Genomic DNA, 15,319 nt, shown 5'->3' with positions numbered 1-15,319 from the left:
AATTAAATGTTTATATGTCCTACTCAAGCAGTCCAACAGTAATAAAATGTATATAAACATATGGCCATCCTTCACAAAAGAAGTAAATGATCTTAATACTTTCCATATCACTGTGAAAACACAACTGAAACTTGAAATGTAAAGTAACTACATTACCCAGGAGACCTTGCTACAATAACATAACCACGGGTCATTTCTATCCAATCAGAGCACGATCATGATGTTCCCCTATTGACGTGTCGTATTCGGTTATTATTGAGGAAAAACACAGGGCTGTTCATGCTACTTCGCTGTCTAACCACCAGTTATTACCAACAGATAGAACAATGTCAGAGCCCAGCAAGCAGGACATTTCCACTATTTTTAAGCGACTTCGCGCCATCCCTACGAATAAGGTGAGAGTTTCAAACGGCGGACGGTTTAGTCTCTTTAACAAGGAAGTTAAACTGTATATCTGACACGTCGCACTTTGAGAAACGCCAAAGTTAGCTTTAATTCACCAGCTTAATTTAACAATTGACGTTAGCTGATGCGTGTCATGAGTAAAATCGGTTGGTTATGAATTGTACCCTAACATCTGCAGGAGAATAATCTGTCCGAAAACTTTACCAGACGTAACGTTATCCAAGTGGTTGACAGCCTAGCTAGCTACGTTTTGACTGTTGACATTAAGCTAGGTGTTTGTTTAGGCTTAATTTCCGTTTGTTTTAAACTCCCTCAAGGCTTAGCCAAGTGTAAACAGTAGTGCATACATTCTGAATATACTCCCAATGGAAATGTGCTTTTTGCTTTACCAGTAAGTAAGAGTGAATTCATCCCATTTCACCAACAGCTGTTTGAATCAGCAGCCAGTTAATTGCACAGGCAGCATGCACTTCAGACCTTCATGGTTACAAACATCCTTCACATTGTTTGCTTCCACGTCTTTTTTTATTGATATATCGTATAATCCTGAATGAGGTGAAAGTTGAAACATAACTTTAGTCTTTACTGTTTCATTGAACTATCAATTGACTCATCTATTTATATACTGATTTGTTTCTATGCGTCTCATGTCCTCTCTTTCTCCTAGATTTGCTTTGACTGCTCAGCTAAAAACCCCAGTTGGGCCAGCATCACCTATGGTGTATTCCTGTGTATAGATTGCTCTGGGACACACAGATCTCTTGGCGTGCATCTGACCTTTATCAGGTAAGTCAGGACTTATTTATATAGTGTACTTTTCTAAACAAAAGTTACAAAGTGCCTCCTAATAAACGCTTTTAGCAGGAAATGCCAAACGGGTACAATAACAACAAATACAAATGTAACAAAACAATTTAGATTAGAACTGAATTGGACCATCCTACAGTGAGAGGTAAAGTAATCCAAAATGTAGGGGCAAAGACAGCAAACGCTTCTTCTATAGTCATGTTAAGCTAAGCTCTGGGACATATAGTAGACATGTTAAGTTACTATATGGTGACATCAAGTAAAAAATGTACTCAGGGGGTTTACTGTGTAGAGCCTGATAGATAATAATGACAATGTTGTATTGAATTCTAAACTCCACTGGTAGCCAATGGAGTGAGGCCAACACGGGTAATGTGCTCCCTGGGCTTTGTCTTTGGTAGACGATTGAGCATTTTGAACCATCTGCAGACAAGCTACTGTTACTTGGCTGAGGCAAGCCGCAAATGTATAATGAATTGCAATATTCTGGTCACGAAAACACAAAAGCAAACGGTTGCACAAGATTGTTAATATGAGCAGAAACCTCCAGACAAGAGTAAAATGGTATGGAGAGAATTATTTTGGAACCTGAGATGCTGTTTGTCCATGTCAAACCGTTTAGCGACATAGAAATGTTAAGGTCTGTTCAAATCCTGACATTGTTGTGTTACACAGGTCTACTGAGCTGGATTTCAATTGGTCTTGGTTTCAGCTAAGATGTATGCAAGTGGGAGGCAATGCCAGTGCGGTCAGTACCTGAAGGCAGCATATCGGCACACTATCAACAGATTTTAATTCCAGCATTGTGTGACTCACATGTCATGTTACTTAATTCTTCCTGTCATCCTTCCTGTATCTGTTTAGATGTCATTTTTCAGTCAACATGGGTGCACAACCAGTGCTGCCAATACCAAGTACAACAGCCGAGCCGCTCAGCTGTACAGGGAGAAGATCAAGACTTCAGCCACACAAGCCACCAGATCCCATGGCACTGAGGTAATGCAGACACGTTTGTTTACTGTCTTAAAACATCCCACACTTGCTCCACAGATTGGAGGGAAGCCAGAATTGAGTTCCTCTCTGCTTACTGCACTTTGCATAGAATATATCTTTAAGTGCACAGATAGCTGTATCAGTTTTCCTGCTCTTCTTCTGTACAGTTGTGGCTTGACAGTCAGGCTCCTCTCTCCCCAACATCACCGGATGACAAGCAAGTGGATTTCTTCAGTCTTCATATACAGGTATAGGAGTGTGCTTCCCTTGCCTAAGTGTAATTGTATCCACATACCTGCTTGTTGGATACCTACACAGTGACAGGGTTTTAGTAATTTCACCGCTTGTGTCTGTTTAACGCCTAGGCTCTTCCTGAAAATGTGAACACGGCCAACACGGTTCAAATGTGTCTCAGCTCCTCCACATCAGAGAAGCCTTTAACCAGGGGGAAAGAGGAAGACGGTAATGATATTCATGAAATACAAACATGCACTAGTTGTATTTATCTCGTTTCCATTTATGGCTCATCGCATATACATTAAACCTTTTCAGGTAATCTGGATGAGGGCCCTAGTGTGGAGATGCTGAGTATTTCTACAGAATCAAGTCTAGGTTGGTTTATATTCTTCACGTTTACTTACATTACTCCATTCCCCCATTTTAGACCCCGTTTTTGTATCTGAGTTTTTACTAAACTGTAGGAGGTGTAATGTTATTGTCCTTTTGATCTCTCCAGAGCCTTCCTCTCTCCTTAAGAAGAAGCCAACTGCTGCCAAGAAAACAGTATGTACTCATAGTAACTTCTGTTTGGACATTACGCATTGTGGTAAGCGCTGTATGTGTGTTCACAGACTTTGCATTCATAGTGTGTTTTGTAAAAATGTGTCTGCTTCTAGTTGGCCTCTAAGAAAGGCGGTCTGGGCGCTCAGAAGGTTAGCAGTAAGAGTTTCTCAGATCTGGAGAAGAAGGCTCAAGCTGCCGACAAGCTCCGAGAGAAAGAAGAGAGCACTGGTGCTTCCAAGAAGAGCAACCGACCTGAGGAATCCATGTGCGTTACTTTTACTTTCTTTCTTTAAAAACAAAATTGTGTTTCTCTTTTTGCTGCTGTATTGCCTAAACCTTGCCTGCCTTCTTCCTTCTCAGCTCTCCATCCCTGAGACTGGCCTGTAAGGATTTTGAGCAGCAGAGGAAAATGGAGGAGAAGAAGTTGAAGGGATTAGAGGGGAATAGGAAAGAGCAAGCTGAGAGACTGGGCATGGGTCTGGGCATGAGGAGGTATGATGATGAAGAAACAACCACTAGTGATCCAGTTGCTGATTCAAGGATTTGTTTTCATATGTCTGTTTCTTGCTCCCATTATCGCTCTGCAGTGGAGTGTCTCACTCTGTGACATCGGACATGCACATGATCCAGCAGGAGAGTCCACTGGGGACCAAGACCACCAAAGCACGACGGTTCACCGAGGACAATGACGACGAAGGGTCCTTCAGCTCTAGGTCAGATAAATGGGATTTATAATAACTGGTATTTTAAATGTTATCATTGATATGTTCTCTTTAATTTTGTGTGCACAAATGCAATTCATTTTATTTTGTTTTCAAAGTCATAAAACGAATCTGCTGTTGCAGTTTGGTTTTTAAAAGCATGTTATTACAATTTTCTGAATGTAATGTCAGTAATCATACACTGCTTTGGCAATACTGTATCTTAATGTGTTCGTGGCTTTAAAGCTCTTTGAATTTGAATTTTGAAATCTGCTTTTGATCATGCCAATTCAGTTCTGATACAAAATCCATGCACATGACATTATTATTCTGACCATTTTTTCTTTAAGGATCTTGTCCCGGTTTGACGATCAAACAGAAACGTCAGATAGTTTCTCCTCGCTGTGGGATGACAGAGGTGAAGGAGGCTGGATCAAGGAGAGCAAGAAACCAGAGCCGGACTTCTACATGACCTCCACAATATCATCGCTGAATGACAGGTAGGATATTGTGTGTTTTAAATGTAATATAGACCCTGCTGCTGTCAGTGTAACAGACCTCCCTTTTTACTACTTATTGTTGTTGCTTGATACAGTAGGAATTTAACCTTTTTGCTTTCAGAATAGACAGCTATCGGTTAGTGCTGATTTCTGTTATTAAATCATAAGTGTTTTCATTTGTAATAATCATCTTCTTTTTTTTTTTTACTTTTTTTTTTTATCAGGCCCACAGCCAGAAGAAAACCAGAAGCAATGCCAGTGTCAGACACAGGAGAAGCTCAGAAAAAGTTTGGAGGCGACGTGAAAGCCATCTCTTCTGACATGTACTTTGGAAAACAAGATAACTCTGAGGTACGCAATGACAACATGAGTCCTACCCATCCCACACGTTGTGTATACTGTAACATACATTGTGTAACACATGATTTTGATGATGATGTGTTGACTTGCACACTGCGTGGTTTTAATTGTAGATGGTCAATAATATAGCGTTTAACGTTTTATATAAGTGGTTATAGTGATCGCGCATAAGAATTACTAAAATTTGAAAAGTACTCAAGACTGTTTGCAAAAAAAAAAAAAATATGTCTGTGTTTCTGCTCTTTAGTATGAGGCCAAAACACGACTGGAAAGATATTCTGGGAGTGCCTCTATAAGTTCAGCAGACCTCTTTGATGATCCAAAGAAACAGACTGGTAAGAGACTACTGCACCATCACTGCCTCAGCAAAAGCATTTCAATAACCATTTATGTTTGTGTTCTTGATAAATAGAAATAAATGTATATTCTTAAAGGTCCAGTGTGTAACGTGTTTAGTTGTTCATTATCAAAATCTGTGTTGCCCATTCACAAACTTGTCCTTTTTCATGAATATGTACCTCCACCATCAATTCCAGGTATTCCTTGTGGCTTGAAATCTTACATTTGCATTCACATGAACTGGGGTAGACACTCCATATTCATGCGCCCTCTTGAAATACGTTAGCTGGTAAGGGACATACAGGATATACTGCTCCGCCTTTCGCGTTTTCGCTGTCACATGATAAACTCACAGGTGCTGCTAATGCTGCTAATGGGTATCGTCGCTTCCCGGCCCCGGCAAGTTTGAAGAAGGAAACACGGAGGACCACACGTATTCAAAATCCAAATTTCAGGAACAGGAGTCTTCTTCGCCCAGAAAAAGAAAAAGGATATTGAAAAGAGCAAGAGACCGGCGTCGTCAGAACAAAGCGTGAAGGCTACCGTAGCTGTAATAGGTACTATGGGAAACGCTAGATGGGAGAAATTCCCACACATTGGACCTTTTAACCTAAACATTTTTCCGCAAAGCTTGCTCATACAAGTGTTTCACATTAGATTATCAAACCGATAACTGCACAAACTTGTAGATAATTGCTTGTTTCAGTTTAATGAATGTCGTATTTACATAGTCCACAAATTGCTGTATGACAATCAATGTGTCATTAGACTGCGAGGCATAACTACATCTGTGCTGTTAGAAGTGCTGTCTGTACCGTGACAGAAATAATCAGACAATGAACTGTTTATTTCAATTTTAGTTGATTTCCGTAACACATTTTAACTCCAAATTGATTCAGATTAAAGCATTAATTTAGTTTTTAAGTCAAAAGTGTTTGTTTTTTCCCCTGTGGAGAGAGGCAGACTGTCTGTACAAGACTCCTTCAACAGGTCTGGACCACCCGTAAACTTTGTACAAAAGGAAATTGGGGAACGCCAAAAATAATCTTAAATCACTTTGTTTGTCTTGTGCTCACAGTGAGTTCCTACCGTCTGACCAACGTGCTGCCCAGTGCTCCTGACATGTCACAGCTCAAACTGGGAGTGCGCTCAGTGGCTGGAAAACTATCCGTCATGGCCAGCGGCGTAGTTAGCTCAATTCAGGTCGGTCAGAAATACACCACTTGAATCATGATCATATAAACATCTTGTCTAACAAACATCAATTCAAGTTCTAATGATGTATTTTCTTTCTTCCAGGATCACTACAGCTCCTGAGTCATGGTGTGTGGCTTCTGTTAGATTCAGCGTCTGCATAGTTGTCCTCTGTTTAACAGAGCTAAGTTTCCCAATGAGTGGTGGTCACTCATCCTTGGAGCAGAGTTTAGTTTAGTTTATTTTAGTTTATTTAGTTATTGCTTATTTTGCTTTGGTGTCTTGGGGTTTATATATATTTATATATATATATATATATATATATATATATATATATATATATATATATATATATATATATATATATATATATATATGTGTAGCAGAGGGTTTGTGGTGTTTTGAAGGATGGATTTGCGTTCGGATTTCTCTAGTTGACGAGGTAACCTAAGGAGTGTAGAGTACTCAGTAAGTTTTTAATTGGTTAACATACTCTCACTCATCATGTGCACTCTGTATTGTGCTTTTTTTGCACATTCCCACAGGTTTGAAAGTGTCCTTGCTGTCCCCAAAGTGCACTTATTTTTGCTCTTTCAGAGACGGGACCAAAACCTGATAACGAGGCCTTGGGGGACCAGATATATATATATATATATTTTTAATCACACATACTATCAGTTATGTAGCCACGTTAACACATTAGCTACATTATCTTGTGAATAGTTATGTTTTTCTTTGTTTTTGCAGGCCATGCATCTGTTATTATAAAAGGACAAGATGGCATGAAATCTATGCAGCTATTAAAAATTGAGTTTGAAGGATATGCTCATTCACCTTCTTGCCAGAAGTACGGTGAGAAGATTGATACCACTCTTATCTGCCAGTTTAATACGAAACTTTAGCCAGGAGCCGATTAGCGTAGCTTAGCATAACGGCTGGAAACCGGAGCAAACCGCTAGCCTGGTTCTGTCTGTAGGCAACAGTCTGCTTACCAACCAGCGTGATAAAACGTTTGTAACCTTTAGACAGAGCCAGTTAGCTGCTTCCAGTCTTTATGCTAAGCTTACTGGTTAGTCCTTTAGCAATCTACCTAATAGCGTTAGAATAACCCTGCTTGATGTATGTCAATTGCACTGTGTGTTTTTTCTCATTTCTGTTGCTTGGAATCAGACATTTTAAGATGTTGTAATTGATAATATGGTCAACATTGTAAGCAGTAGATTATTATTTTGAGGGGTGCCTTTTGATGATGTTTTGGATTTAATTTGTAGCTGTTTTTTGTTAGTGTTTTTGTACGTCCGCTATTACATTCTACATTTTCCCATTTGGTATTACATTTAATAGCCCACACTTGAAGGCTAGAATTATCTGATGCAGACCTCTTTATAGCTTTCAGGCCCCATTGTACAGCAACACATGTTCACTTAAAATATGAATGAAAACAATCCCTTTTTCAAGGCCTCATTTTCTTGTTGCTGTAACATACTGCAAATGTCATAATAAATAAATCGCACTACATGTGGTGCTATAATGTGATTTGGGATTTGGCATTTGGAAGCAATAGAAAAACAGGTTGATATCTGTTCACGGCTCTGGGGTGGAATAACTACGGCTTGCGCTTTAGCATTAAGTTAAAGTTTGCCATGCTGCTTAAAATGCTTTTTCAGATTATCTAATTGTGCAGAGTTAACGGACTGGAGTTTTTTAAGCCCTGATTTGGGAACTGGATGATTATATTACTGAGCAATTTCTGTACTGTTAATGCTTCTCAGGAGTTTGAGTTGTTAAATAAGAAACCCTAAAAGTGAAAGTTGTAGATCCTTCAATGACCAAATATTTGTTTACTCCATCACTTTATGCCTTAGTCCAAAGATCTCTGATTAACGCGCCCTTATATTGCAATACTGTGCTGGCTATCTTTTTGCACATTATTTTGTTAGAAATTGCATGTGGCAGCTTTTGCTTGAATGTACTGTATTGCAATTCAACATTTGCCTCGAAGTTGACGTTGCGTCCATGTTAGACTTTAATTTAGTTGATCTTTGTAAGATTGTTTGTGTCGTCTGCTGTTAAATATTGTTAAATGTTACCTAAAAGAATAGTAGCTTGTGTAATTTGCATGGCCCTTGTAGTTAATAGGACACGCTGACACATCCCGAATACAAGATGGCAAACTGCTGTTGGGACCCATTAAATAATAATGGAATAACAGAATTGATCAATAAAAGCTATACTATAGTACTGCTACATACAATGTTGTATAGGGCTTTGAATTACCATTTATAGAAAGCTACTGATAATCAAGTTTTGACATATTTTGACACTCAAAATGGAAGTAGGATTTTTGGAAACATGCCAAATAAATGGCTCGTGCTGAAGCTCATTTGCCTGGTCATTTTGTGGTTACACTGCACAGAAATGTACATTTTTCTTTGTTTGATTCATTGTTTGGTATGTAAGAAAATAGCTAAAAGTGTCCATAACAATTTCGCAGAATCCAAGTTGACATCTTTATGTCTTGTGTTATTCTACCAACAGTCTAAAACCCCAAATATTCAATTTACAATCACATAAAACCGTAAAAAGCAGCAAATCCCCACATTGGAGAAACTGAAATATATATATTTTCTTTTTACTTAAATGATTAATCTTTTTTTATAATTGTTGCCGTTTAATTTTCTGGCCACCAAGTAATTAATTAACCGATTAATTGTTTGAACTTCTCCTTGAAAGACATCATTAATCCGGTCTGGCCACATTCAGGACTAAATAACAGCTAAATAATGCTGGCAGCCGCTTACGTGGCTGGCTGAGGCGTTTAATGGGCTTCTTGCGCTGTCGGAACTATGAGAGTTTAGGTTGGGGCCCAACGATGGAACAAATTGGCAAAAGCGACTGAAAATTTTAATTTTGTTTCAAACCATTGTGTGGCTTGAGCTAAAAGATAAAACATCAATACATTTAATGCATCAATACTGGCTTTTTGTTACAGATTGTGTGTTACTAGCTAAGTAATCATGTTGGTAATTGTATATACGAGCTTAAGAGAAGCATTTGAAGGCGGCATTTTTCCAAGGAACAGAGTAACGTTAAGCAAAAGGATTGTTTTAGCGCTAACATTAGCAAAACCCAGCCGTTATTTTATACTTTTTACGTTACTTTAGTATCCTGCATTATGAACTTATCTGTGAAAGAAGTGTTTTATTGCACAACGTAACGAATAGCTGGTTAGATTTTTTTTTATATACTGTTAAAGCCTGGTGAATTCCTTTTCATAGTAAAAGTAACCGTGTGCTAAAATGCCTACTGAGTTAAAACAGAGGAAGAAGTCACAGAAACACAGCGATGAAGTGTCCGAAACGTCGGCTACAAATGGCAAAGATGAAGCGCTAAAAGTGAAGACAGAAGCTGGAAACAACGCAGGAGCGAATAAAACCTCTTCGAGTTTGGATATAAGAAGTATAATGTGCTTATTGTCGCTTGCAGCATGCGGGGCTCTGAGTTGGTAAGTCAACAAAATCTGCATTAATGTTATAAAGAGTTTTTGTCTCTACTGAAGTGTATGTCTCTCTTCGTTTCAGGGTGGTGCTACAGCAAAATGAAAGGTTTTCCGAAATTGAAGAAAAGTACAAGTCATTACACGGAAAGACTTCAAGTCTCTTCGACATGGAGGAAGAAGTCCTAAAGGTTTCTAAAAAGGTACGTTTAATTTAAAGTGGAACATATGTTAAGCTGCTTTGAGGGATGGAGCTTTAAAGGGTCAATTCACCCAAATGACACGTTCACAACTCTAGTGGTATCTAGCTTTTCAGACAATGTTGGTTTTATGTGCCCACGTTTTGAGATATTGGTGTATGGGACCCCAATGCAATGGAGGTGAATGGAATTTAATGTGTATAATGGCATATATATCTTTACTGAAGAAATATTCCCTACTTAAACTGCTGACAGTGTGTTATTTGTAGGCCTATTATTAATAAAAGGGAATGTTAGTTTTCAGTAATTTGTGCACCACAAATTCAATTTCCTCCATTACATTTAATTGTGTTTATGGTTGGGGCAGAAATCTCAGAGATAGATATTTCAAAACCTGAACAAATAAAACCCAAACTCTCTGCATAGCTAAATACTACTATAGTATTTTGGGTAAAATTATGCTTCATGTTTGTGTGAAAACCTAAGAATTATTGGTTTGTTTAAATTTTTAGCTTTTAAAATTAGAATTACAAGTAGAATATCATTCTGGTCGATAGTTGTGGTTTAGGGAGAAGGGGTAGGAGTACAGTGAGTAAATTACTGGTTCCCAACCTTGGGGTAGTGAGATGATTCACATGATAAGACATGATAAAAAACATACTGTATTTTTTGCTGTACGAAATTGTTTTGAACTTGTACAAACTTTGCATTTTTGTGAAATTCTGGATAGTTTAAAATGTTCAGCCCCATAAAAATGATTCAAGTGGAACCACCTGTGGACAAAACCACTTACAGCTCCTAAATATATAGAACCTGTGATGCTGGGGCTCACAAGCAGACTTTGCTTAAGGGGGTCACAATTAATCTACTGCCTTACATTATATAAAACCCTCTGCATGCTTCATTTTCTTTTTGTTCTTTGAAAATGTAAAAAAAAAAAAAAAAAAAATGTCTTGCGCCCCCCATACATCTATAGTATCCACATTTGTGTGCTCTTGTAACACTTTTTCATCCACAGTTGACTTATATTGTACACGGTGCCTTTGTGTATGCATGCGCTTTGTTTCCTACTGTATCTGCTGTATAGAGAGCCGAAGTCACGCCCTTCTACTTCCAGTCCATTGGATCTATCTTTCGAAAAAAATATGAACGGGAGTCAATGGAGAGATAATAAGTATTTTTTTTTGGTCCGGTTTGAATTGAGCCATGTGAACTACATCTCTCGTCTGACACAATTTACGTCACCTAGCTTGATGCTCAACTTGCTCGCTAGCTAGCTAGCTTAGCTCTGTTCCACAACACGTGTAACGTTATCTTACCTGATGTGTTTTATCCAGTATCAAGTGTTTTCAGCAGATAAGCAAAAGAACAGGCAAGATCCTGTGCTCATTTGAGTAACGTTACATCACTGGTACGATACACACCGACATCGTAGCTTCAGCGAGACGTCATCCATGCGACTTTGAAGTGTGTAGTCTTTCTGATTACATATTTTTTTACAGTCTTATACTTCAACAGTTTAACAATAAACTGAGACTTTCTTGACGTGCGAAATTATCATTTATCAAGAACATCATGTGTAATTCATGGCTCAATTCAAACGGGATCAAAAAATAATATTTCTTTCCCCATTCACTACCGTTCATATTTTTTCCGAGTTAAGGTCCCATGGCGGTCCACCGGAAGGGGAGGGACTTGGCCTCTCTATATGAGTACTGAGGACCATAGAGCTCCCACAGAAACAGCCCTCCTGTTTTGTGTTGCGGCTGCAGCTCGCCGCCTCTGAGGATGACCTACAGGAGGCGCTCTCCACCGTCTCCCTGGCAACACGACTCCAGCAGGACATCTCCACTCTCCACGCTGCCGTCATGGTGATGCAGGCCGACGAGAACTCCGCCTCCCGTGACCTGCAGACGGTCAACGCCCACTTCCTCAACGTGACGGAGACGTGGCAGGAGCGTCTGGCCGCCATCACCTCTGACCTGGCTGCCCTCAAGGCCGAGTCACGGGAAGCTCACGGCGGAGCCACAGAGCGGGTTAACGAGGCCGAGCGGAGGGCCCGGTCACTGGCGGAGAAGTTGGAGGAGCTTGAGGACAGCACAAAGAGGAATGCCCGAGCTCTGGAGCGCACGGAGGGAGACGACACCAAGCAAATACAGGATCACCTGGACTGGAACACCAAGCAGATCCACAAACTGGAGGAGCAGATCAGCAGCCTGACCAAGAGGGAGGCCGAGCTCAGCTCCCAGCTCCAGGAGCACATTCCCCGGGCACAGGAGTGTGAAGAGCACCTGCCTCAGGTGGAGGAGGCGGTGCGCGCCATCCTGAGGCTGGCGGGTGATCTGAGTGGGGCAGAAAAACGCCTGGAAGAGGTGACGTTACAGGTGTTTGGGACTGAGGACAGCATGCTGAAAGCACTCAATGAAATCATTCAGATCAGACAGGAGCTGGACACTCTGCAGGCTCACAACAGCATCCTGAAGATGAAGAATGAGTTGTCCGTGGTTAAAGAGGCTGTCCGTGAACTCACCATGGTGCTAAGGGAAACTACAGCCGACAGCCAAAAGGACTCTGACACTTTGGAGGAAGAAGGATGGAAATATGATGATGATGATGATGATGAAGAGGTGGAGGAGGAGTGGGAAAAAGATGAGACAACTCAACTTCTACATGATGACCTCACTGAATGATGTCATTGTATTGAGTCACCTAGGGAAAAGGAGTGGCCCTGTTTTACTCTTTGCTGTAAAATGGCGATCAAAGTTCAGTATTAATGTCTTTCAAAATGTGTACCTGCGCAGACAATTGATGACTATCGTTGCATAAAAGTTCCCTGATTTCAACATAAACTCTGGTATACATGCACTGTATCACTAAAGTAAAATCAAGTTTTTTTTATTTTTTATTTTAATATTAGTTTAATGTGGAAGTGACACATTTAGGTTTTAGTGATACTACATGCCCCATTACTGGGATATAGTTGTACAACAATATCTAAGCCAGTCTTTCCAGATATAACTGCATTAGATCCAAAACGATTAGTCGATTAATCAATTATGCAATTTCATGACATCGCCTCGTATGTTAAGAAAATATCTTGGGCATTTTTCACAGTTACTGACATTCTTGTAGACTAAATGAATAATTGATGAATCAAGATAATAATTGTGAGTTGCAGCCCTAAACTACATCTCTGTCAGTCTTAGATTTGGTACATCAATAGCTTTTGTAGATGTGCAATAAATCTTAATGTTTTTGATAACCATTATTATTATTATTATTATTATTATTATTATAGTTCCATCTGATTTTGGTTTCACCTGTTGAAAGCATGGCAATCATTTCTTTACTGAACTTATTTAATAACATCTTTTAATTGAAAAGGTCTCCTTTGTTTTGTATATTGAATAAAAATGAAGTGTACTGAGGCAGTAGTTTCTCTCCTGTTTTATAGAGGGAAATAACCTGAAAAGATGTCCTGTAACATATAATTGCTTAAAATAACTAACATCTCCTGAACACACAAACATACAGCTGTTGTATCTACCAATCCATGTACTGTATGTCCTGTTTCAGTGTGAGAGCGTCCAGCTGATGCTGGAGGGTCTCTGGGGTCAGCGGGGGTCTCTGCGGCCCCAGCTAGAGAGTCTGGAGCAGGACGTGAGCCGGCTGAAGGAGTGGGCCTCTGGGCTGAATGAGAAACGAGCTCAGCTTCAGACCAGCCTGACCTCACTGAGAGACGCTGTGGGACAGATCGAAGGGCGCACCTCAGCCATCGCAAAAGACTTGGCCAACAAGGTATGTCTGATTGTTTGGACGGTGAAAAATGGATGTTAACATTTCTTAGAGCCCAAGGTGATTGGGCATGACTTCTTCTGATGTCATGTTTTGTTCTATCAACTGTCAAAAAATCCAAAGATTCTCAGTTTACTGTCACATAAGACACAGAAAAGTTTTAAATCCTTACAATTGATGGCAAACGATTCATCTTCTCTCGATGGGTTAAGCATTGCAGCTCTAAATGCAACAAAAGTTTGTCACTTTGTTTTCCAGGAGTCATAAAATGTGTAACTCAATATCCTGGTTTGTAGTGTATGAAGTAAATATCTGTTTGCTGCTGTTATTTATTCATTATAACCTTCAGTGGCCGTAGAAGAGATCTAACATTAGAATTTAATCAGCATGAATATATAAAATCTCTGCGGGACTCATGTTGCAGAGGTGAAATCATTTTTCTGTTGCAGACCCCATCTGAAACAAATACATTTTTCTTGTTGCTATTTGAAAATTAGTTTCTTAGCATCTGTTCTTCTCTGTGTCCCCTGAAGGTGGCGTCAGTGAGGACAGATGTGCGCAGGATGGACGGCCTGCAGTCTGAGCTGGAGTCTCTGCTGACTCAGCTGGCGGCGCTGGACGACAAGACCGCGCAGGTGGAGCAAAACATGATCAAACGCATCGGGGATGTGCTGGTCAGCAGCATTGACCGGGTCTCAAATCTCCGCGCTGTGTCCGAACGCAACACTGAGGCCATAGAGCAGCTCCGCAGGCGCATCCCTGAACTCACCGCCGCTGACAAACAGATCTCAGAGCGCTTGAGAGAGCTAGAGAGCGGCAGAGCTCGTCTGATAAAAACAGTGACTTTTGCCAGCGACCTTAAACCAAAAGTTGCTGCTATTAAGAGAGACTTCGGGGCGTTTGAGCCTCAGCTGTCAGACCTGACTCTGCGGATAGGAAGACTAGCAGAGGATCTTATGAAGAGAGAGCAGGAGGTTGCTGAGCTTAGACAGACACTGGCTAACCTCACTGCAGTAGAGGGAGATTTAAGTGTTACAACTAAACAGGTTAGTGAAATAGCTGATATGTCTGATATTAGAGAGATGCACCGGCCAACATGAGGAACACACTTCTTCAACAACCTCCAGATCAAGGTTATCTTCTTTTGGCTTTTTATCAGCAATTACATCTGTCATACTACTGTTTGAACATTTTACTGAAATAAATCTTTTCATTACAAATTAAATAAATATGAAACTTTTTACAAAAAAGCACAAAGCTGGTAACCCATTAAGAAGTACGAGTGTGAACAATCTGGCAGCTAGTCTGGTAGCATTCCTTAATGTAACATGTTTTTAAAGTTTGCTTGAGCTTTCCATGTGTATTGGTGGTGTCGGAGGTTGTGGCAATGTGGCGGAAATGTAGACATATATTTTGGCATCCATATGGAAATTTATGTAGGCATTTAGTATGGGCACAAAATATTGGCATGGGGGAATAGTTTTGACATTTTGGGAAATACACATTCACTTTTTTGCCGAGAGTTACAGACTCAACTCTCATGTCTTTACGGTAAATATGAAGCTACAGCTAGCAGACTGGAAAAAGAGGGTAATGGCTACTTATGTTACTAGGCTATAGCTACAGTTACTGGTCCTGGCCAAGAAAAAGTCACCTTAACCAATGAGGTGTTTTAAAACTCGAGATTCCAGTTTATTTTTTAACCAAAGCTATGTTGTAAGAGTAGTTCCTTGCATTTGCTGTCCG

General features: G+C 40.0%; 2 protein-coding genes across 5 annotated transcripts; both read left to right on the top strand.

Annotated features, from left to right (window-relative positions):
• The first annotated feature begins 221 nt into the window (after window positions 1–221).
• Window positions 222–8,460, top strand: arfgap3 (ADP-ribosylation factor GTPase activating protein 3). 3 transcript variants are annotated; one of them, XM_078243155.1, is made up of 17 exons: window positions 222–395; window positions 1,073–1,191; window positions 1,888–1,960; window positions 2,077–2,208; window positions 2,373–2,453; window positions 2,571–2,667; window positions 2,758–2,817; window positions 2,942–2,988; window positions 3,102–3,253; window positions 3,349–3,480; window positions 3,576–3,701; window positions 4,040–4,189; window positions 4,414–4,540; window positions 4,797–4,884; window positions 5,967–6,091; window positions 6,188–6,211; window positions 6,830–8,460. In XM_078243155.1, the coding sequence occupies exons 1-16, from the start codon at window positions 327–329 to the stop codon at window positions 6,203–6,205; spliced, it is 1,596 nt and encodes a 531-aa protein (XP_078099281.1). In that variant the 5' UTR covers window positions 222–326; the 3' UTR covers window positions 6,206–6,211; window positions 6,830–8,460. The 3 variants fall into 3 exon arrangements, with proteins under 3 accessions (XP_078099281.1, XP_078099280.1, XP_078099279.1); XM_078243154.1 differs by lacking the exon at window positions 6,830–8,460 and having other exon boundaries at window positions 6,188–6,528; XM_078243153.1 differs by lacking the exons at window positions 6,188–6,211; window positions 6,830–8,460 and having other exon boundaries at window positions 5,967–6,115.
• Window positions 8,461–9,241: 781 nt separating this feature from the next.
• Window positions 9,242–14,809, top strand: ikbip (IKBKB interacting protein). 2 transcript variants are annotated; one of them, XM_078243158.1, is made up of 4 exons: window positions 9,242–9,587; window positions 9,664–9,781; window positions 13,355–13,576; window positions 14,107–14,809. In XM_078243158.1, the coding sequence occupies exons 1-4, from the start codon at window positions 9,382–9,384 to the stop codon at window positions 14,671–14,673; spliced, it is 1,113 nt and encodes a 370-aa protein (XP_078099284.1). In that variant the 5' UTR covers window positions 9,242–9,381; the 3' UTR covers window positions 14,674–14,809. The 2 variants fall into 2 exon arrangements, with proteins under 2 accessions (XP_078099284.1, XP_078099283.1); XM_078243157.1 differs by lacking the exons at window positions 13,355–13,576; window positions 14,107–14,809 and adding an exon at window positions 11,551–13,206.
• The last annotated feature ends 510 nt before the right edge of the window (window positions 14,810–15,319 follow it).

Source organism: Sander vitreus, chromosome 23 (assembly GCF_031162955.1).
Source record: "Sander vitreus isolate 19-12246 chromosome 23, sanVit1, whole genome shotgun sequence".
NCBI classification, from domain to species: Eukaryota; Metazoa; Chordata; class Actinopteri; order Perciformes; family Percidae; genus Sander; species Sander vitreus.
This window is presented reverse-complemented; position numbering and strand designations above follow the sequence as displayed.